Source organism: Piliocolobus tephrosceles, chromosome 10 (genome assembly GCF_002776525.5).
Source record: "Piliocolobus tephrosceles isolate RC106 chromosome 10, ASM277652v3, whole genome shotgun sequence".
In the NCBI taxonomy this organism is placed as follows: Eukaryota; Metazoa; Chordata; class Mammalia; order Primates; family Cercopithecidae; genus Piliocolobus; species Piliocolobus tephrosceles.
The window spans coordinates 109,712,175-109,735,056 of record NC_045443.1 but is presented as its reverse complement, the minus strand read 5'-3'; the positions used below and the strand labels follow the sequence as shown (position 1 = coordinate 109,735,056).

At 46.3% G+C, this 22,882-nt stretch overlaps 1 protein-coding gene across 5 annotated transcripts in view; it reads left to right on the top strand.

Moving 5' to 3' along the window:
- The first annotated feature begins 4,444 nt into the window (after window positions 1-4,444).
- Window positions 4,445-22,882, top strand: part of NAA25 (N-alpha-acetyltransferase 25, NatB auxiliary subunit) — an 84,206-nt gene continuing 65,768 nt past the window's right edge. Inside the window, exons 1-3 of one of the 5 annotated variants that reach the window (XM_023203720.1) lie at window positions 5,129-5,184; window positions 5,985-6,152; window positions 22,072-22,157. In XM_023203720.1, the coding sequence (XP_023059488.1) occupies window positions 6,119-6,152; window positions 22,072-22,157 (120 nt within the window). In that variant the 5' untranslated portion in view covers window positions 5,129-5,184; window positions 5,985-6,118. Of the gene's footprint in view, window positions 5,185-5,984; window positions 6,169-9,835; window positions 9,857-16,976; window positions 17,386-22,071; window positions 22,158-22,882 lie in introns of those variants that run through there. The other 4 variants (XM_023203711.1, XM_023203696.2, XM_023203729.1 and 1 more) reach the window with 4 other exon arrangements.

Here is a 22,882-nt window from a genome sequence, read left to right as displayed (position 1 = left end):
AGTTGGGACTATAGGTATACACCACTATGCCTGGCTAATTATTTTTTGGTAGAGCTGGGGTCTCCCCATATTGCCCAGGCCAATCGTGAACTCCTGGGCTCAAGCGATCCTCCTGCCTCAGCCTCTCAAAATGGTGAGATTACAGGCATGAGAATTTCTGCAGTTTTAAATCAAAGGAGTCCTCATACTAATATGAAGGATAATAATAACAACTGTTGTTGAGTGCTTTCTTTGTGCCTGTTTCTTTTCTTTTCTTTTTTTTTAGACAGAGTCTCGCTCTGTCACCCAGACCGGCGGAGTCCAGTGGCGCAATCTTGGATCACTGCAACCTCCGCCTCCCAGGTTCAAGCGATTCTCCCACCTCAGTCTCCCAAGTAGCTGGGATTACAAGTACCTGCCACCAAGCCCGGCTAATTTTTTGTACTTTTAGTAGAGATGGGGTTTCACCATATTTGTCAGGCTGGTCTCAAACTCCCGACTTCAGGTGATCTGCCCGCCTTGGCCTCCCAAAGTACTCGGATTACAGGTGTGAGCCACTGCACCCGCCTATGTCTGTTTCTTTTCATGGAAGACAGCATTTATTCCTTCCATCAACTTGATGAGGTTGGTCATTTTATTATTATAATTTCATAAATGCAGAAACTGAGGCTCGGAGACATTCAGTCACTTGCTTAGGATCACATAGTTGATAAATGTCAGAGCCTGGATTTGAAGCCGAAATCGGCTTGATTTCAGAGCCAGAGTTGCTGTTTATTCCACTGTCAAAAGTGCAGGATATCAACCATGAAAACTGTGAAATAGGTCAGTGTCCTGTTGAGGATTAGGCATTGGTACATGTCCATCAAGACGGAAAAGAAAAACTAGAAGAATCATTGGGTGGAGACACCCACATCACCACATTCAAGTAATGCAATCCCCCTTCCTGTGTCCTTAGCTATTCAGGCACAGGGCTTCCAGGTGTCTCACTGCCCTTTAGGGAGAACATTTCTTTTCTTCTTTTTTTCTTCGGTGCTGGGGGGACAGAGCTCTGTTGCCCAGGCTGGAGTGCAGTGGCATGATCTCGGCTCACTGCAACCTCTGCCTCCCGGGTTCAAGCGATTCTCCTGCCTCAGCCTCCCGAGTAGCTGGGATAACAGGCGTGGGCCACCACACCTGGCTAATTTTTGCATTTTTAGTAGAGATGGGGTTTTTGCCATGTTGACCAGGCTGGTCTCGAACTCCAGACGTCAAGTGATCCACCTGCCTTGGCCTCCCAGTGCTGAGATTACAGGTACGAGCCACCGCGCCTGGCCAGGGAGAATGTTTCTCACCGGAGAAAATGTTACCAAATGAAGAGTGTACGCCCCTCCTCTAAGTTGAGAAAATGGAAACCACCATTTAAAGAGCACCTGCTGTATGCCAAGCACTTTCCCATAATGTCATCTCTAAGAGCTCCAAGTTCTGAATTGTACAGCAAGGATGGGTTTTCGGCTTCCTCAGAGGTCATCTTGTTATCCGAAATGATTCAGGCCTGCCAAAGGGTGTGGAAGCTGCCTCCCAGCGGCAGGTAAGGACAAGCCCAGAGCCAAGCGAGTCACTGCTTCGTTCTTAGGTTCTGAGGACAAGCAGTAGGAATGGGAAAAGAGAACAACCAATTAATCCTACTTGGATGCTAAACAGCCTTTCAGAGCGGAGGGAAGTATATACCACTAAGGATGGTGACCTAAGACTCTAGAGGCCTCTGCTAGGTAGGTCCATATGACACCCTGGTCTTGCCAAGTTCAGGGAGCTGGGTGCTAAGTCTATCAGCGTTCCTTTGGGGCCAGGCCAACAAAGGTAACCTAAGAACATGGTTGAGTAACCTGAGCCTTGGTTAGGAGCTCCCCTTAAAGGTGCTGTATTTTTCCATTCCTGGGACGTTCTTAAATCTCAGGTGACTCATCATCTCTTTCCCTTGCACCAAAGGTGAACCCCAGCTCTCCTCCCTCCTTTTCTCTGTCCAAGCCCAACCTCAGCAGGGTCATACACCACCTCTGAGTGATCCTGGGGTCAGCTGGCCTGAGGCATCTGCCCTTCATTGTTGCTGCTTAGCACGATTTGGGGGCATGGAGTTTTCCCTAGGGCAGGGCTGCCCCCCAATAAAAATACAGGACACTCAGTTAAATTTGAATTTAAGATAAACAGTGAAGTATGTGTATGTATGCCTCAAATATTTTGTTGTACTTTGCCTGATAACTTCATCCTGGGAGTCTTTGTTTGTTTTTAGAGAGTCAGGGTCTCACTCTGTCACGCAGGCTGGAGTGCAGTAGTGCAATCTCGGCTCTGCAACTTCCACCTCCTGAGCTCGAGTGATTCTCGTGCCTCAGCCTCCTGAGTAGCTGGGATTACAGGTGCGCACCACCATGCTCAGCTAATTTTTTTTTCTTTTTTGTTTGGAGACAGAGTGTTGCTCTGTCGCCCAGGCTGGACTGCAGTGGCACGATCTCGGCTCACTGCAAGCTCCATCTCCCGGGTTCATGCCATCCTCCTGCCTCAGCCTCCCGAGTAGCTGGGACTACAGGTGCCCGCCACCACACCCGGCTAATTTTTTTGTATTTTTAGTAGAGACAGGGTTTCACCATGTTGGCCAGGGTGGTCTCGATCTCCTGACCTCGTGATCCGCCCACCTCAGCCTCCCAAAGTGCTGGGATTACAGGCGTCAGCCGCTGTGCCTGGCCACTCAGCTAATTTTTGTATTTTTAGTAGACAGGGGTTTCACCGTGTTGCCCAGGCTGGTCTCAAACTCCCGTCCTCAAGTGATCCGCGCGCCTAGACCTCCCTAAATGTTAGGATTACAGGTGTGAGTCATCATTCTCGACCTCCAGGGAGTATTTAAATGCCTTTTTTTTTTGTGTGTGACGGAGTCTTGCTGTTGCCCAGGCTAGAGTGCAATAACGTGATCTTGGCTCACTGCAACCTCCACCTTCTAGGTTCAGGCCTCAGCCTCAGCTGGGATTACAGGCACGTGCCACCACGCCTCGGCCTCATAAAGTGCTGAGGTTACAGGCATGACCCACTGCACCCGGCCTATTTATTTACTTATACAAGAGTCTTGCTTTGTTGCCCAGGCTGGAGTGCAATGGTACGATCTCGGCTCACTGTAACCTTCACCTACGGGTTCAAGCGATTCTCCTGCCTCAGCCTCCCGAGTAGCTGGGATTACAGGTTCACACCACCATGCCCAGCTAATTTTTGTATTTTTAGCAGAGAAGGGGTTTTACCATGTTGGCCAGGCTTGTCTCGAACCCCTGACCTCATGTGATCCACCCACTTCGGCCTGCCAAAGTGGTGGCATTACAGGGGTGAGCCACTGTAAACCACACTAAAATTACCTCCCTCTCTCACTGCCCCCCTTTCCTGCTTTATTTTTCTCAGTAGCATTTATCACCATGTAATAGGCTATCTACTTATTTATTGTCTGTCTCCCTTACTACAAATAAAAGCTCCATTAAGTCTCCATCTATTTTATTTATTGATGTATCCTCAGTGCCTAAAACAAGAGTATGTCAAATAATAGGCACTCAATAACTCAGTGTTGTATGAATAAATCTATCTGTAAAGAGAGGTAATAATAGGATCTACCTCCCAGGGAAATACGACAACATTTATGAAAATTAAATGAGAGAATAAATTTAAAGACGTTGCATTTCAATACTCTAGGCATATACCGAGTAAGTATTCATCTAGGATGCTTCTTTGTTGGCTGAGTCCTGGGAGAAGGGTGTGTGGCAGGCCAGGTCTCACTAACACAAGCCTCCATAAAAACTGTTTCAGTACTGACTGAGTGGTTAAGTTAAATATTAAAAGCTAAAAAAAAAAGCCGGTGCCCTTATACAAAGGCTGGAATGTAACAAAAGCCCACCAAGAGTTTTGCCTAGGCCTTTCCTTGGCCTTAAAGCATGACAAAATAATGAAAGAATTCCTCACAGGACCCATTTAGGATTAAACAAGTTTTATCCGGGGTCTGAAGTAACTCCCCAAACCTCCATGATTTAGCAGGAGACAAGATAAGGGTAATCACCCCAGCACCTATTGCCATTTAGATTAAGTAAATTTACTGAGGCTTCAAAGGAAGGTCTTCAGGATGCAGACCTTAGTTATAGACTAAGTTAATCACTTATGTCTTTAGATGAATGCACACTTACACATAGACATATAGCTTAGAAGGTATATAAGCTCTGGAAAGCTTTGTAATTTTGAGTTGGTTTGGTGATAATTTCCAGGCCTTCTCCCTGTAACCGGTTGCAGAAATAAAAACTCGCTTCCTCTCCAGTTCATCTGCATCGCCTTACTGGACCACAAGAAATAGCAGCTCGACCCTCAGTTTGGTCCAGGAACAGGTGGTGGAGGGCTCTGGAGTTCTTTTTTTTTTTTTTTGAGACGGAGTCTGGCTGGAGTGCAGCCGCTGGATCTCGACTCACTGCAAGGCCCGCCTCCTGGGTCCACGCCATTCTCCTCGACTCAGCCTCCCGAGCAGTTGGGACTACAGGCGCCTGCCACCATGCCCAGCTAATTTTTTGTATTTTTAGCAGAGATGGGGTTGCACTGTGTTAGCCAGGATGGTCTGGATCTCCCGACCTTGTGATCCGCCCGCCTGGGCCTTCCAAAGTGCTGGTATTACAGACATGAGCCACTGCGCCCGGCTCTCTCGAACTTTTTTGGCAGATTTTTGCTGTTCATCAGCCCCACTTCCCCAGCTTTCCCCTGGGTCTCTCTCCGCCAGGAGTTTCTGGTTCCTCTGCAATTAATCACAGCCAAATCTAGCTGGTTCTTCAAGACAAAGAATAAATAGGATAAACAGGAGCAGCCGAACCCTAACTTTGAGAGCTTTCTCCCCTCCTTTCCTCACTTCCCAGTCAGTGACTCGGAGGATTTTAACAGCAACAGCTGCCTTCTCTTTGCCAGCTTGATCCCACCTGCGAAGTGAAGGACCAGCGTTTAAAGAAAGGGCAATGGGCAAGGATGGAGGCTTCCTTTTCCGCGCAGGCGCGTTCAGTTGCAGCACCACGACTATCGCGATAAACAAGCGAGATCGACGCTGGCCCTTTAATAGCCCCTTCCCGGGGTCCTGCCCCGCGCGTGCGCACTGTGGTTCTGCGCTTGTCATCATGGCGACGCGGGGCCATGTGCAGGACCCTAACGACAGGCGCCTCCGGCCGATTTACGGTGAGTGTCTCGGGCCAGCCAGCTCACCAGCCCGACGCGCCGAGGGCTGCCGAGGCTGGGGCAAAAGCCCAGGATGGGTGCTGAGGGCCGGCGCGCGGGCCGGGCAGGCGCAGGGGGCGGGCCGCGCGGGCCACTAGGCCGCAGCCGCGGGCCTCGCGTAGGCGCCGGCCCAGCCTTCCTCAGCCCTGAGGTGGTAGCGGCGCGGTCTGGGCAGCAGCTGGTTGGCAGACCTGGCCTGCCTGGCAGGCCCCGTGGGACGCGTGATTCTGCAGACATCTGCGCTACCCGCAGGCTGCGTTGTTACCGCCGCTCCTAGGGAGACCGGAGATCTCCCCGAAGGTGGAAGCCGGCTCCGGCACGAGTGTGGGACGCCCTGCCTGAGGAAAGATTCCCTACCATATATATATATATTTTTTTTTTTTTCTTTTTTTTTGCGGGAATTGGGCCTGGAGGGTTGTCTGACTAGGTGGGCTTCGGTGCACAGGAGAAACCGAGGTCTAGAGTGGGGAAGGGGCTGACGCAAGGTCACCCACATCGAGTCGGGAGCAGGCCCGAGATTCCAGGCTCCCAATCCAGAGCTGTTTGGTGGAGAAGCAGCTGCTCTGGTCACACGTGGGAGGCGGGGGGAGGGGGTCTTGGGCCCAAAATAGCGGTGAAGAGGTTGTGATAGCTCGTGTCAGAGGGGCATGCAGAGCTACTGGAGGGCTTCTCCTTTCTGCAGCTTCTCTGTGGTTTTCTCTGCAACTTTCCTTCCCTATGCTAAGCAGATCCCTCTCCACCACTCTTACCTCAACCCGCAGGCTTGAAGACCTTGGTGTCATCCAGTTATCCTGGTAGTGAAAAATCACAGATTTGAGTTTGGGAGAAACCCTTTTCCAATAACCGAGATGTTGTGTAATTGGATTGGTCCTTTTTGCATTTCCTTTCCTGTTAGATGGTTTTATGGTCTTGGTCCATCGCACTTAATGGTGAGGAAGCTTCAAGGTCAGTGGTTTTTACAAAAGTAGACATCGTGTTTATAGACGTCGTGTGGATGTTATTAAATTGGAGGCTTCTTCCCATGGCGGGAATGGTTTTGGGAGTAGGGAGCGGTGGTTAACTTTGTTTCCGGCCACCGTTATTCCTGCTTTTATTTCATAATTTGTGTGATTTTTTACTCTCACATCTCATTTGATTTTAGCAACAATCCTATAGCTAAAGTTTATAGACGACTCATTATGACAGTCACTGGCCTTGGCCTTTTATATGGGTTATCTAATGTAATCTTCACCCATTTTCAAGAGGTGGGTACTGTTTTTTCATGGCCCTGAACCCTTTAACAACAACAACAACAAAACCAGATGAGGAAACTGAGGCTTTATTGATGTTGTGTGATTTGTCTAAGGCCACTCAGCTAGTATTTCTTGGAGCTAGAATTTGAACCCCTGTGGACTGTTTCAGGCTCACCTTTTTTTCTTTTGAGATGAGTCTCACTCTGTTGTCCAGGTTGGAGTACAGTGACACAGTCTCAGCTCACTGCACCCTCTGGCTCCCGGGTTAAAGTGATTCTCCCGCCTCAGCCTCCTGAGTAGCTGAGATTACAGGTGCACACCACCAGGCCCAGCGAACTTTCATGTTTTTAGTAGACAGGATTTTACTATGTTGGCCAGGCTGGACTCCAACTCTTGACCTCAAGTAATATGTCCTACTCAGCCTCCCAAAGTGCTGGGATTATAGGTGTGAGCCACCATGCCTGGCTCCAGGCTCACCTTTTTTTTTTTCTTTTTTGGAGACAGTCTCGTTTTGTCGTCCAGACTAGAGTGCAGTTGCACAATCATAGCACACTGCAACCAACCTCCGCCTCCTGGGTTCAAGTGATTATCCTGCCTCAGCCTCCTGAGTAGCTGGGATTACAGGTGCCCACTACTATGCCGGCTAATTTTTGTATATATTGTAGAGAATGGTTTTCTCCGTGTTGCTCAGTCTAGTCGAAAACTCCTGAGCTCAAGCAGTCCTCCTGCCTTGGCCTCCCAGAGTGCTAAGATTACAGGCATGAGCCACTGCGCCTGGTCCAGGCTCACCTTCTTAACCACCGTGCTAGAAACCACATCACTTTGAGCTGAAGACACTAATTTGCCTGAGGTCACGCAGATGGTAAGTAGCAGAGAAAGGACTCTGATTTCCTGTTTCCCCGGGCCTGCGTATTCTCATGCCCTTGCCCTCCAGTGTGTATCTTCAGAGGGCAGAGGTATGTATACAAGGTGGGTGATGGAAGGTGGGAACTGAATCCAGAGTTCATAGTTTGTGACTCATTACAGCTTTGTGCAGAGCTGCCTGCAGACTTTTTTTTTTTTTTTTTTGAGACGGAGTCTTGCTCTGTCACCCAGGCTGGAGTGCAGTGGCGGGATCTCAGCTCACTGCAAGCTCCGCCTCCCGGGTTCACACCATTCTCCTGCCTCAGCCTCCCGAGTAGCTGGGACTACAGGCATCCGCCACCTCGCCCGGTTAGATTTTTGTATTTTTTAGTAGAGACGGGGTTTCACCATGTTAGCCAGGATGGTCTCAATCTCCTGACCTCATCATCCGCCCGTCTCGGCCTCCCAAAGTGCTGGGATTACAGGCTTGAGCCACCGCGCCCGGCCTTTTTTTTTTTTTTTTTTTAACTAAAAAGACTCAGTACTTTCAAGAATAATTTGATTTTTAAAATTGTTCTTGAGGACCAAAGAGAATTTCTTTGGTCCCATAGTTATTTAGAATTAATAGTGTTTTCACTGTCCAGTGGGAAACACTATGTCCATTTCATGTCACTAAGCATCAGGATATATTAACAAGTTATACTCTCAAAACTGAAGTCAGAGTTATGTAGCTTTTGTTATATGTACATGGGAAGAGGATTAGAAGAGGCTTTCTTCAGGAATTCTAAGGCGATTAGTATAAACTGGCGGGTCTAGGAAAAGAACGGTACAGACTGTCCGTGAATTCAGCATTTTAGCACATTTGACTTTTGAACTCCACACTTTTGTTGTTTAAATACATTAGTACCCCCAAACAACTATGATTCCTTGAATTCAGACATTCTGACAAATGAACGAACTCATCTATGGTGGTACTTGCCCACCAGCCAAAAATTCAACAACTATCAGCATTAATTAGTGTTTCCTGGTGGGCTAACATCCCTATTAGGTAGGGAAGATTATTGTGATCAAACTGAAGCCTAGAGATTAACTTGCTCAAGGTTGTAGCTACCAAGTTCTAGAGCTGGGATTTGAACATAGGCATTCTCGCTGAGAGCTCAGGTCTTCACCAAGTTCAGATTCAGTAGCACCACTGTCTTTGTACAACAGTATTTGTACTGCCAAGATTTCAGGATTTGTTTTACAATTGTGTTGGAAACCTTGCTTGGGGCCTCAGCTCTTGCTGAAATTCATTGAGGGCTACGTGGACAGGGCTATGAGGTGGTAAATTGTGGTGGGTTTAAATTTTACTGGTGGTGTCTGGGGTTGGAATAGCTTTTCTGTGTACATAGATTTGAAACATCTCCATAGTGCATCTCACATTACTAATAAGTTTGGGTATTGTATTTTTCGTTTTTGAAAACCTCCACCCATGACCTTACTAGAACCCATACTTGATTATTTGGTCTCCTTTTGCTAAAATTATTCTCTTTTGCTATGTAGTTCTCAGCAGATTTTGTACTCTTGTGTGACTTGGTAAGCCCCAGTGCCTTCTTTCATTATTCTTTTTTTGAGACAGGATCTGGCACTGTCACCCAGGCTGGAGTGTCTTGGCTTACTGTAACCTCCACTTCCCAGGCTCAAGTCATCCATCCACCTCAGCCTCCTGAGTACTGGGATTACAGGCGGGTACCACCACGCCTGGCTACTTTTTGTATTTTTTGTAGAGACGGTATTTCACCATGTTGTTCAGGCTGGTCTCGAACTCCTGAGCTCAAGCAGTCTGCCTCCCTCAGCCTCCCAAAGTGCTGGGGTTACAGGTGTGAGTCACCGCGCCCTGCCCATTATTTATGTATTTATTTATTTGAGAAGGACTTTTGCTCTGTCACCCAGGCTGGAGTGCAGTGACGCAATCTTGGAGCACTGCAACCCCCGCCTCCTGGGTTCAAGCAATTCTCTGCCTCAACCCCCTGAGTAGCTGGGATTACAGGTGCCCACCACCATGCCTGGCTAATTTTTGTATTTTTTTTTTTTTTGAGATGGAGTCTCACTCTGTCCCCCAGGCTGGAGTGCAGTGGTGTGATCTCCACTCACTGCAAGCTCCATCTCCCAGGTTCACACCATTTTTCTGCCTCAGCCTCCCGAGTAGCTGGGAATACAGGCACCCGCCACCACACGTGGCTAATTTTTTGTATTTTTAGTAGAGATGAGGTTTCACCACGTTGGCCAGGCTGGTCTTGAACTCCTGACCTCGTGATTCACCCGCCTCAGCCTCCCAAAGTGCTGGGATTACAGGCATGAGCCACTGCGCCTGGCCCCATTATTCTTAATTTTAAAATGTTTTCAGTGGTTGTGGATTAGGGAAGGGAAGGGATGGAGGGAGATAATAAATATTTGACTCTGTTTTGTTATGCAGCCTCCTCTACACCATATTTTATTTATTTATTTATTTTCTTTTTTTTTTTTTTTTAGTTTCACCCTCATATTTTTAAGTAATTGAAAGTGGAATTGATGGTCAGGTATGGCACTTAATAAATTTGTATAGAATATGGGAATTTCTAGGTCAGCAAATTGCATAATAGAAATAGAGAAAGTTCAAAGTAGAAAAAAATGTTTGCACAGTGTTTAGAATATACACACATACACAGGCATGAGATCCCTTGTTTTAATATGTCGTACTGACCTGCAGTCTTGGACTAGCCTGAATCAGGTGTAAGATATTTTCCAGTGTGTCTCCCCAATGGCAATGACTTCTTTGCTGAGTTAGAACATTTCTCTTGGGTGCCTGGCTCAGTTAATTATTCTACTACAGTTCATAGTTTAGGAGTTCCTGACCCCGGGATGGTGGACTGATACTGGTCTGTGGCCTGTTAGGAACTGGGACGCACAACAGGAGGTGAGCAGCAGGGTGTTGTAGGGGAGAGCATTACTGCCTGAGCTCTGCCTCCTGTCAGATCAGCTCTTAGGAGTAGGAGCACAAACCCTATTGTGAACTGTGCATGTGAGGGATCCAGGTTGGCACTCCTTATGAGAATCTAATGCCTGATATCTGAGGTGGAATAGTTTTATCCTGAAACCATCCCTCCCTGCCATCTGTGGAAAAATTGCCTTTCATTAAATCGGTCCCTGGTGCAAGATGTTGGGGACCACTGCTCTAGTTCATAAATGAAAACTTGTAGGTCCTCAATCAAAAGTGATATTTATTCTGACCTCCCCTTGGACAGTGTGGTAGCTTTGCGAATCTGGTCCTATTTTGCCTCAGAAGTGACAGGGTACCTTGGTGAGTGACGACTATCTTGCCTTTCTGTAGAAAAGTCACTTGGCACAACCTATTTTTTTCCATTCTGAAAATATGACCATTTAAAAAGCCCTGACTTACTAGAACTTGTCTCAATGAATCTAAAACTTCCATTGCCATTGGATGGCTGAGACCACCTCTGAGACTCACCTTGCTCATAACCAAAACAGTCCCTGTTGGTCCTTTGCCCTGGACCTCTGACATTCTGGACTATTTTTGTGTTCAATTTTGGCCAAGTGTAACAAGAATACAAGGCTGGGCACAGTGGTTTGGCTGGGCGAGGTGGCTCATTCTTATAATCCCAGCACTTTAGGAGGCCGAGGTGGGTGGGTTGCCTGAGGCCAGGAGGTCGAGACTAGTCTGGCCAAAATGGTAAAACCCCATCTCTACTAAAAATACAAAAATTAGCCAGGCGTGGTGGCAGGCGCCTGTAACCCCAGCTACTCAGGAGGCTGAGGCAGGAGAATCACTTGAACCTGGGAGGCAGAGGCTGCAGTGAGCTGAGATTGTGTTACCGTACTCCAGCCTGGGGGACAGAGCGAGACTTCATCTCAAAAAAATAAAAAATAGGGCCGAGCGCAGTGGCTCAACGCCTGTAATCCTAACACTTTGGGAAGCCAAGGTGGGCGGATCATGAGGTCAAGAGTTCGAGACCAGTCTCGCCAACATAGTGAAACCCCATCTCTACTAAAAATATACAAAAAATTAGCCGGGTGTGGTAGCGTGCACCTGTAATCCCAGCTACTTGGAAGGCTGAGGCAAGAGAATCGCGTGAACCCACGAGGTGGAGGTTGCAGTGAGCCAAGATTGCGCTATTGCACTCCAGCCTGGGCGACAGTGTGAGACTACATCGCGGGGAGGTGAGGGACGAGGGGAGCCAGTGTGGCGGTGCATGCTTGAAACCAGGAAGTCCAAGCTGCAGTGAGCTGAGATTGTGCCACTGCACTCCAGCCTGGGCGACAGAGCAAGATGCTGTGTCAAAATACATGAACAACAACAACAAAAAACTCTTCTGCTATCTTAGCTAAAGAATTAAAAACAACAAAAAACCCTGACATTTTAGACTTAAAATGAAGGTTTTAATGCGCAAAAATACTGTTACATAGATTAGAGGGTAGTTGTTGAAACATAGGGCAAGATGAAGAGATTAGTACATTTCTTTTTTTTCTGTTTTTGGAGACAAGGTCTTGCTGTGTTGTCCAGGCTTCAGTGCAGTGATGTGAAGATGGTTCACTGCAGCTTCGACCTCCTGGGCTCAAGCGACCCTCCCATCTCAGCCTCTGGAGTAGCTGGCACTACAGGCACAGGCCACCATGCCTGGCTAGTTTTTTAAATTTTTATTTTATTTTATTTTTGAGATGGAGTTTCACTCTTGTTGCCCAGGCTGGAGCGCAATGGTGCGATCTTGGCTGGCTGCAACCTCCGCCTCCTTGGGGGGATCTCTTGAGGCCAGGAGTTTCAGACCAGCCTGGCCAACATGGTGAAACCCCATCTCTACTAAAAATACAAAAAAATTAGCTGGGCATGGTGATACGCACCAGTAATCCTAGCTACTCAGGAGGCTGAGGCAGGAGAATACCTTGAACCCAGGAGGTGGAGGATGCGATGAGCTAGGATTGCACCACTGCACTGCAGTCTGGGCGACAAAGCTAGACTCTGTCTCAAAAAAAAAAAAGTTGAAAGGATTTGGAAAAAATCTAATTTAATAGGTGGTAGCCATCACTAATCATTGGTTCTTTGAACTTCCTTTGGTTCTTTGATCACTTTGTATGTATTATCTTTTTTTTTTTTTAAATGGATTTTTTGAGATGCAGTCTCCCTCTGTCGCCTGGGCTAGAGTGCAATGGCGCGATCTCCGCTCACTGCCACCTCCATCTCCCAGGTTCAAGTGATTCTCCTGCCTCAACCTCCCAAGTAGTTGGGATTACAGGTGCCTGCCACCATACCCGGCTAATTTTTGTATTGTTAGTGGAGACAGGATTTCACCTAGTTGGTGAGGCTGGTCTTGAACTCATGACCTCAAGCAATCCACCTTCCTTGGCCTCCTAAACTGCTGGGATTATAGGCATGAGCCACCGCATCTGGCCTGTATTATCTTATATATATATATTTCATATATATATATCTTTCATTTTCCTAACAGACTACCCTTTTTTTTACATACCATTTGTTCGTTTATGCATTCCTTCATTCAACATTTATTCAGGGCCTGATATGTGTTAGGCACAATATAGATGCAGGGAATGAGTACTAAACAACACAGACATAGTTTCTGCTTTCAAGGAGCTTATCTCCTAGAAATGACAGTACACATCACCATTACAGTTGTGTTAAGGGATTTGAAGGAATAGGACAGTTTGCCATGAGAGCATACAATATGGGCAATTGGGATGTTGGGGTCAGGTCGAGAAAAGGTTTCCTGTGGAAATGATATTTTACTTTGGACATGAAAGGAGAACCAGGGTTAGGCAAAGAGATGGGGAGAGGGTGGTGAAGACCCTGAGAAAAGGAGCTTGGTCCACTTGAGGATGTAAACAAAGACTTGTGTAGTTGGAATGAAGAGATAAGTGAGGAAGTGAGATGAGGCTAGGGGTGGGCAGCGACTCAGCTTTGTAATCCATTTTAAGGATACTGAAATTTAAAGACAGTGGAATCATACCTGTGAAAAGAAAGAAAGACAGTGGATGACGTTGAAAGGATTTAACCAGAAGAGTAGAGTGACAAGGTGTGCATGTAAAAAAGATAGCTATGAATACTGTGTGAGAAATAAACCTTTAAACTAAAAGGGAAGCAAGGCCAGGTGCAGTGGCTCACGCCTGTAATCCAAGCTGAAGCGGGAGGATCACGAGGTCAGGAGATCCAGACCATCCTGGCCAACATGGTGAAACCCTGTCTCTACTAAAATACAAAAAAATTAGTTGGGCGTGGTGGCGCGTGCCTGTAGTCCCAGCTACTCAGGAGGCTGAGGCAGGAGAATCACTTGAACCCAGGAGGTGGAGGTTGCAGTGAGCCGAGATCGCACCACTGCACTCCAGCCTGGTGACGGAGCAAGACTCCATCGTAAGTAAATAAATAAATAAATGGGAGGCAAATGTAGAATGGGTTGGTCATTATTCATTTTTAGGTTCATCCTTGTCCCTTGCAGTCTTGCACGTGGTAGGTATTTAACAAAGGCTTGCTGACCGAAGGAATGTTTCTTCTGTAATTTGTATTCATGGTAAAATCAAGGCTCTTATTCTCCAACTTTTAGGGTTTTTAAGTAAAGGATATTGTGTTTAAAGATGGAGCTCTCTTCTATTTAGTGTTTTTCTAAGTTGGGGCAATATCTTTAATAGTGTCTGAAATTCTTGTAGTAAGTGGAAACGAGCATATTATTTCAGCTGCTAAGGAGACCATTCATGACAGCTGCAAGAACATGCAGATTAAAAACTTTCCTTTTGGCGGGGCACAGTGGCTCAAGCCTGTAATCCCAGCACTTTGGGAGGCCGAGACGGGTGGATCACGAGGTCAAGAGATCGAGACCATCCTGGCTAACACGGTGAAACCCCGTCTCTACTAAAAAATACAAAAAAACTAGCCGGGCGAGGTGGCGGGCGCCTGTAGTCCCAGCTACTCGGGAGGCTGAGGCAGGAGAATGGCGTAAACCCGGGAGGCGGAGCTTGCAGTGAGCTGAGATCCGGCCACTGCACTCCAGCCCGGGCGACAGAGCGAGACTCCGTGTCAAAAAAAAATAAAATAAAATAAAAAACTTTCCTTTTGATTTGCAAAATTGATACTTTTCCTACTGTCAGTATCTATCCCTCAGTAACATTGAATGAACAAATCCCAGGACCTCTTCTCCAGGGTATGTGGACAGCAGGCCTGCATGTGTCCAGGCCTGCTGCTGCCTGCATCTTCAAGGACTAGTAACTTCTTTGGGAAGTGTTACCTCCGGAGTGCAGCTTGTGTATTCATTCAACACATTTTGATAGTGTCTTGCCAATGATTTATCCCTGTCCTTCCCAAATTTCTATCGTTCTTTTACTAATCTCATTATTTTAGCTGCACTATAGTATTGTCTATACTATTACTTAATATTTTTCTCCAAGGTGACTTCTACAATTAAATTTATTTTACAATAATCTATATTATTGCTATGAGTGGAAAACCTGTATCACTTGCTCTAGGAAAATAAAAGTATAAAAGTAAAGTATAATGAAAACTAAACCATGTTATTAAATTAACCAGATTCTGATACTTGTAAAACTCCAGGACCTATTCCTTCCTTCTGGAAAAAAAAAAAAAGGCCGAGTGCGATGGCTCCTGTCTATAATTTCAACACTTTGGGAGGCCGAGGTGGACAGATTACGAGGTCAAGAGATTGGGACTATCCTGGCCAACATGGTGAAACCCCGTCTCTAGTAAAAATACAAAAAAATTAGCTGGGTGTGGTGGTGCGTGCCTGTAGTCCTAGCTACTCAGGAGGCTGAGGCAGGAGAATCGCTTGAGTCTAGGAGGTGGAGGTTGCAGTGAGTCGAGATCACGCCACTGCACTTCAGCCAGGCGACAGAGTGAGACCCCGTCTCCAAAAAAGAAAAGATATTAGCAATTATTAGAGAAATAGTAGGCTAGCACCAAACTGACACTTTCTCCTTAATGTAAAGGAAGTCTTAGAAAGAGATTAGGGCCAGGTGTGGTGACTCATGCCTGTAATCCCAGCACAATCCCAGTTGAACCCAGAGGTGGAGGCTGTAGTGAGGTGAGATCGTGCCACTGCATTCTAGCCTCGGCAACAGAGCGAGACTCCATCTCAAAAAAAAAAAAAAAAAGATTGACTTTTTCACTGTGAGTGTTATCTAGGGCTGTCTGCAAGGACTAAAAGCATTTCATTTGGAATGACACTCACCCATGCTTTGGAAAATATTGCTTTAACCAGTACATTTTATTGTTTCCATTGCCTGATTTGTGGATGGCTGATTTTGACTGACTCCTGTTATTAAGGGAACAGCACCATTCCTCATGGCCAAACTACAATTCCCCTTGAGTAACTTTTTAAAAAGGCTTACTAAGAAGACAGACTTAGGATATCGTTTTTATTGGCCTGTTTTCTCCAAGGACTACTTAACTTGTATTACAGATTTAGTAATGTAAAATGAAAATAAACTTTCCCAAGAGACTTAGCAGCCAATTAATCACACTCTCCTAGGTGTCCAGGAAAGGGGAGCCTGATACCTGGCTGAATGCAGTAAAGTTTTTTTTTTTTTTTTTTGAGACGGAGTCTCGCTCTGTCGCCCGGGCTGGAGTGCAGTGGCCGGATCTCAGCTCACTGCAAGCTCCGCCTCCCGGGTTTACGCCATTCTCCTGCCTCAGCCTCCCAAGTAGCTGGGACTACAGGCGCCAGCCACCTCGCCCGGCTAGCTTTTCATATTTTTTTTTTTTTTTAGTAGAGACGGGGTGTCACCGTGTTAGCCAGGATGGTCTCGAACTCCTGACCTCATGATTCGCCCGTCTCGGCCTCCCGAAGTGCTGGGATTACAGGCTTGAGCCACCGCGCCCGGCCAGTAAAGTGTTTTAAACTCTTTCAGGTGAAGAAACAATCGCATTGATACCAGCGCAAGTAAAGAGGGTTACTGTAAATCTTGCCAAGGCAAGAGTGTAGTGCCCCAGGACCTGATGGAAATGAGAAAGTTGTCAGGACCTGAAGTTTCTTTTTCGGTTGCTCATCTCTGCTTTTCTCTGTGTCCGTTTTTTTCTCTGCTTGGTTCTTTTTTGTTGTTGTTGTTGTTTTTTGAGATGGAGTCTTGCTGTGTCGCCTAGGCTGGAGTGCAGTGGCGCAATCTCAGCTCACTGCAACCTCTGCATCCTGGGTTCAAGTGATTCTCATGCCTCAACCTTCCAAGTAGCTGGGATTACAGGCGTGTACCACCACGCCCAGCTAATTTTTGTACTTTTTTTTTTTTTTTTTTGAGACAGAGTCTCGCTCTGTCACCCAGGCTGGAGTGCAGTGGCTGGATCTCAGCTCACTGCAAGCTCCGCCTCCCGGGTTTACGCCATTCTGCCTCAGCCTCCCAAGTAGCTGGGACTACAGGTGCCCGCCACCTTGCCCGGCTAGTTTTTTGTATTTTTTAGTAGAGACGGGGTTTCCTCATGTTGGCCAGGCTGGTCTCGATCTCCTGACCTCAAGGGATCCGCCCACCCCTGCCTCCCAAAGTGCTGGAATTACAGGCATGAGCCACCGCGCCCAGACTGCTTGGTTCTTCAGACTGTTTTTTCCTGCTTACTCATCAACTTACCCGAACCCAACATGTTAACTTCTGTAGCCACACCAAGCTGTGGCTGGAGAAGGGAGGGTTCATTAGCCTCACCCCATAAGCTTAATCTCTCTAGATTTCCCAATAAAGGTAATTGACATTTTTCATTTTTATATAAATGCTATGTGAATAAAGAGTCAAGAGGCAACTATTTTTCTTTGCTCCACATCAGTCAAGTTGCATCCCCGAAAGTGCCTTCAAAATAGAAATTCTGGAGCTGCCACTGGTAAACTCAGACTTAAAATTTTTAAGATTTTCCAACTGAGGTTCCTCGTAGCTTACTGACTCTGGCTTTCAGTGTTATAGTTACAGAGTACCAGGAAGAAACCTGATTTACCCAGCTTGGATCAAATGTCCAACCTGGGGCGGGCTGCAGTTACATGGTCTAGACATGGTCATCTAGTCCTACCCCTTAAGCAGGGATACTGGAAACCGTTCCCAGACAAGAGGGCATGGGCAGGTAGGTACATTATATCAGAACCTCGTCAACTACAGAGGGGAAGGGAAAAATACCCTGATAGTCCTAACCTCTGGTTTGATCCATTTATGGGCAGACCTTCAGAGATGGGTCTCATCAAAGATGTTTACCCTTTGAGAAGGCTTCAAGATAGATTCTATGAACCTGGAACCTTGCAGGACCACTGAGTCAGCAGTGACTTAGAACTGACTCAGAATGAGATAGGCATCAAGTTATGAGGAAGAGAGGGTGTCGTTTATTGAGCTGGTTTATCTTTGTCAGATAGTTTATAAGGACATACGATGGCCTGTCAGCTGAGCTAAGGATTTAAGAAAACTGGTATTAGATATTTAGGTATTTAGGCCAAGATTATGTTCTTTTAGATTTCTGTGATTTTCCAGTGTCTCTCCAGAATATTAGGTCTTTGGCCTTCCTCTCTAAATTGTGATTCCCTACAGAGTAAGGCTTCTTATCTTTTTACATAGCATTATTGGTGCTCATCAATATTAAGTGCATTGAACTCATGCATTCATGTGACTAAGGTTTAGGTAAGTGTTCATTGCAGAAAAATTTAAACCATATAGTAAAATGACAGTTTATTTCTGTTCTTTGGGACACTCTGAGACACCAGGGTCATAGATTATTTTAAGTTGTCTGTGCCTTTGTCTATATGGGACCTTGATGAGCAAAGAGGAACCTGGTAGTGGTGAGGATTGTGAACTGGCCTGTGTTCAATCATCTTTGTATATTTAGAATTGACAGCTACTGTACTGTTTCCCATTTATAACACTTCTCATTTTTCTTCTCTAGAAATGAATCTTTGCTTTTGTTAGCCTTTTTTTTTTTTTTCTTTTTTTGACACGGAGTCTTGCTCAGTTGCCTGGACTGGAGTGCAGTGGCGTGATCTCGGCTCACTGCAAGCTCCGTCTCCCCGGTTCACGCCATTCTCCTGCCTCAGCCTCCCGAATAGCTGGGACTACAGGCACCCACCACCATGCCCAGCTAATTTTTCTTGTATTTTTTAGTAGAGATGGGGTTTTACCATGTTAGCCAGGATGGTCTCGATCTCCTGACCTCGTGATTCACCCACCTCAGCCTCCCAAAGTGCTGGGATTACAGGCATGAGCCACTGTGCCCGGCCCTGTTAGACTTTTAAAAATAATTAATAGACTGTTTTTAGAGCATAAAACTGCTTTATGGTTTACAGAAAAATGAGTAGAAAGTACAGAGTTCCCAACTACTCCCTCTCCCCAACCCCATGGTTTCCCTTGTTGTTAACAACTTGGATTCATACGCATTTGTTACCATTTGTTACCGTTGCTGAGCCAACATGATACATAATTGTTAAGTAAAATCCATAAATAGTTTAGGCTTTATTCTTTGTGTTGTGTATTCTGTGGGTTTGACAAATGTATGAAGACATATATCCACCATTACAGTATTATACAGAATGTTTCAGTGCCCTAAAAATCCCCTGTGCTCCACCTATCCATCCCAGCCTCCATCCTGTGTCAACCACTGATTATTTTACTATCTCTAGTTTTTCACCTTTTCCAGAATGCCAGATAGAAGTTATGTGTATATATAACTTTTCAGATTGGCTTATTTTCCCTTAGTAATATGGATATAAGTTTCCTCCATGTCTTTCTCTTTCTCTCTGTCTTTTGTGCTTGATAGCTCATTTCTTTTTTTTTTTTTTTTGAGACAAGGTCTTGCTCTGTCACCCAGGCTGGAGTGCAGTAGTGCAAGCATAACTCATTGCAGCCTCTACCTCCTGAGCTCAAGCAAACCTCCCAAGTAGCTGGGACTATAGGCACGCGCCACCATACCTGACAATTTTTTTTTTTTCTTTGAGACGGAGTTTTGCTCTGTCACCCATGCTGGAGTGCAGTGGCGCGATCTCAGCTCACTGCAAGCTCCGCCTCCCGGATTCACGCCATTCTCCTGCCTCAGCCTCCCGAGTAGCTGGGACTACAGGCATCTGCCACCACGCCCGGCTAATTTTTTGTATTTTTGGTAGAGACGGGGTTTCCCCCTGTTAACCAGGATGGTCTTGATCTCCTGACCTCGTGATCCACCCGCCTTGGTCTCCCAAAGTGCTGGGATTACAGGTGTGAGCCACTGCGCCTGGCCATACCTGACACATTTTTAAATTTTTTTTTTTTTGAGACGGAGTCTCGCCTGTTACCCGGGCTGGAGTGCAGTGGTGCAATATCGGCTCACTGCAAGCTCCGCCTCCTGGGTTCATGCCATTCTCCTGCCTCAGCCTCCCGAGTAGGTGGGACTACAGGTGCCCGCCACCACATCTGGCTAATTGTTTGTATTTTTAGTAGAGATGAGGTTTCACCATGTTAGCCAGGATGGTCTCCATCTCCTGATCTCGTGATCCGCCTTCCTCGGCCTCCCAAAGTGCTGGGATTACAGGCGTGAACCACCGTGCCCGGCCAAATTTTTAAATTTTTTGTAGAGGTGGGGTCTTGCTGTGTTGTCTGGGCTGGTCTTGTACTTCTGGCCTCAAGTGATCCTCCCACTTCAGCCTTCCTAAGTGCTGGGATTGCAAGCGTGAGCCACTGCACTCAGCCTAACACAATTTTGTGATGGGTCTCCATATTCCTTAAAATTAGAAATATATCAGCTGGGCATGGTGGCTCAACGCCTGTAATCCCAGCACTTAGGGAGGCTGAGGTGGGCAGATCACTTGAGGTCATGAGTTCGAGACTAGCCTGGCCAACATAGTGAAACCTTGTCTCTACTGAAAATACAAAATTTAGCTGGGCATGGTGGTGCACACCTGTGATCCCAGCTACTTGGGAGGCTGAAGCAGGAGAATTGCTTGAACTCGGGAGGCAGAGGTTGCAGTGAGTCAAGATCGCACCATTGCACTCCAGCTTGGGCGACTGAGCAAGACCGTGTCTCAAAAAAAAGTACTATTTTCCCTACATCCTTGCCTACTCCTGCTATTATTGGAATTCATTCCCTACCTCCCAATCTTATGGGTAAAACTTTCTCTTATTTTTTTCTTCAGCAAATTAAACTTAACTCTGTGGCAAAGTCAGTACTCATTAAATATATTTTATTGAAGGAACATAGTCCACTTGGTAGATTTGAGTCTTGAGTACTAGAAAGGCTTCTTTTTTGGTTTTTAATTTTTAAAAGATTTTAAGGTTTTGGTGACTAAACTCAATTATCCATAGATAAAAATATTAATGTCATCTTATCTAAATATGTATAGTCTTGAATCTTCCCTAAGGACTATATAGTGTGATTATATTACTTGTAGATGAGAGATGACTATAGGCAAGTAAGTTTGTATTCTTTTTTTTTTTTGAGACAGAGTCTCACTCTGTTGTCTAGGCTGGAGTGCAGTGGCGCCATCTCGGCTCACTGCAAGCTCCGCCTCCTGGGTTCACGCCATTCTCCTGTCTCAGCCTCCCAAGTAGCTGGGATTACAGGAGCCCGCCACCATGCTTGGCTAATTTTTTGTATTTTTTAGTAGAGATGGGATTTTACCGTGTTAGCCAGGATGGTCTCAGTCTTCTGACCTCATGATCCACCCGCCTCGGCCTCCCAAAGTGCTGGGATAAGTTTGTATTCTTGACCGTCCTAGCCATTTATAGTTAAAATTAGATCCATAATGTTTTTATTTAAAATTCAAAAAATTTTTTAAATTAAAAAAAAAAGTATTTTTGAATCGGAGTCTCACTCTGTTGCCCAAACTGGAGTGCAGTGGCACTACTATGGCTCACACTATAGCCTCAACTTCCCAGGCTCAAATGATCACCCCACCTCAGCCTCCTGAGTAGCTGGGATTACAGGTGCATGGCAACATGCCTGGCTAGTTTTTATATTTCTTCTAGAGATAGGGTCTCACTAAGTTGCCAGAGCTGGTCTCGAATTGCTGGGCTCAAGTGATTCACCCGCCTTGGCCTCCCAAAGTACTGGGATTACAGGTGTGAGACACTGCACTGTGCCCATGATGTTTTTATTATTATTATTTTATGTTATTGCTTTTTTTCTGAGACAGAGTCTCACTGTTTTGCCCAGGCTGGAGTGCAGTAGCATGATCTCAGGTCACTACAACCTCTACCTCCCAGGTTCAAGCGATTCTCATGCCTCAGCCTCCTGAGTACCTGGGAATATAGGTGTGCATCCCACTGCCTGGGAATATAGGTGTGCATCACCACTGCCTGCCTTGCTAACTGCAAGCTCCGCCTCCCGGGTTTATGCCATTCTCCTGCCTCAGCCTCCCGAGTAGCTGGGACTACAGGCGCCCACCACCTCGCCCGGCTAGTTTTTTGTATTTTTTAGTAGAGACGGGGTTTCACCGTGTTAGCCAGGATGGTCTCGATCTCCTGACCACGTGATCCGCCCGTCTCAGCCTCCCAAAGTGCTGGGATTACAGGCTTGAGCCACTGCGCCCGGCCGACCTGGCTAATTTTTGTAGTTTTAGTAGAGACAGGGTTTATCCATGTTGGCCAGGCTGGTCTTGAACTCCTGACCTCAAGTGATCCACCTGCCTTGGCCTCCCAAGGTGCTGGGATTACAGGCGTAAGCCACCACTCCCTGCCTCCATGATGTTTTACATAGCAGATTAAGATACTTTCCAAAACATCTTATACCAGTTGGTGCATTTTTTATGTTTGTTGTTGAAGAAGTGTAATAACTGTCACATAATTTGTTTTTTCATAGATTATCTTGACAATGGTAATAATAAAATGGCAATTCAGCAAGCAGATAAATTGTTGAAGAAACATAAGGATCTTCATTGTGCTAAGGTAACTTCATTTGCCCTTCAGTTACTTACCTGTGGTGGGTTATATTTGTAATTCCTTACCTTAAAGAGAAAGGAGGGCTCGGCACTGTGGCTCACACCTGTAATCCTAGTACTTTGGGAGGCCAAGGCGGGGCGGATCACGAGGTCAGGAGTTCGAGACCAGCCTGACTAACATGTTGAAAACCCGTCTCTACTAAAAATACAAAAATTAGCCTGGCTTAGTGGCGTGCGCCTGTAATCCCAGCTACTCAGTAGGCTGAGGCAGCAGAATCACTGGAACCCGGGAGGTGGAGGTTGCAGTGAGTGGAGATCGCGCCATCGCATTGCAGCCCGGGCGACAGAGTGAGACTCTGTCTCAAAAAAAAAAAAAAAAAAAAGAGAAAAGATAGCTAGTAGTGTTTTTTGTTTTTGAGACGGAGTTTCACCCTTGTTGCCCAGGCTGGAGTGCAATGGCTTGATCTCAGCTACCATAGCCTCTGCCTCCCAGGTTCAAGCGATTCTCCTGCTTTAGCCTCTCACATAGTTGGGATTACAGGCATGCACCACTACGCCCAGCTAATTTTGTATATTTTTTAGTAGAGATGGGGTTTCCCCATGTTGGTCAGGCTGGTTTCAAACTCCTGACCTCAGGTGATCTGCCTGCCTCAGCCTCCCAGAGTGCTGGGGTTACAGGCGTGAGCCACTGGGTCCAGCTGACTATTTGTGTTTTTTCTCAGTACTTTATAG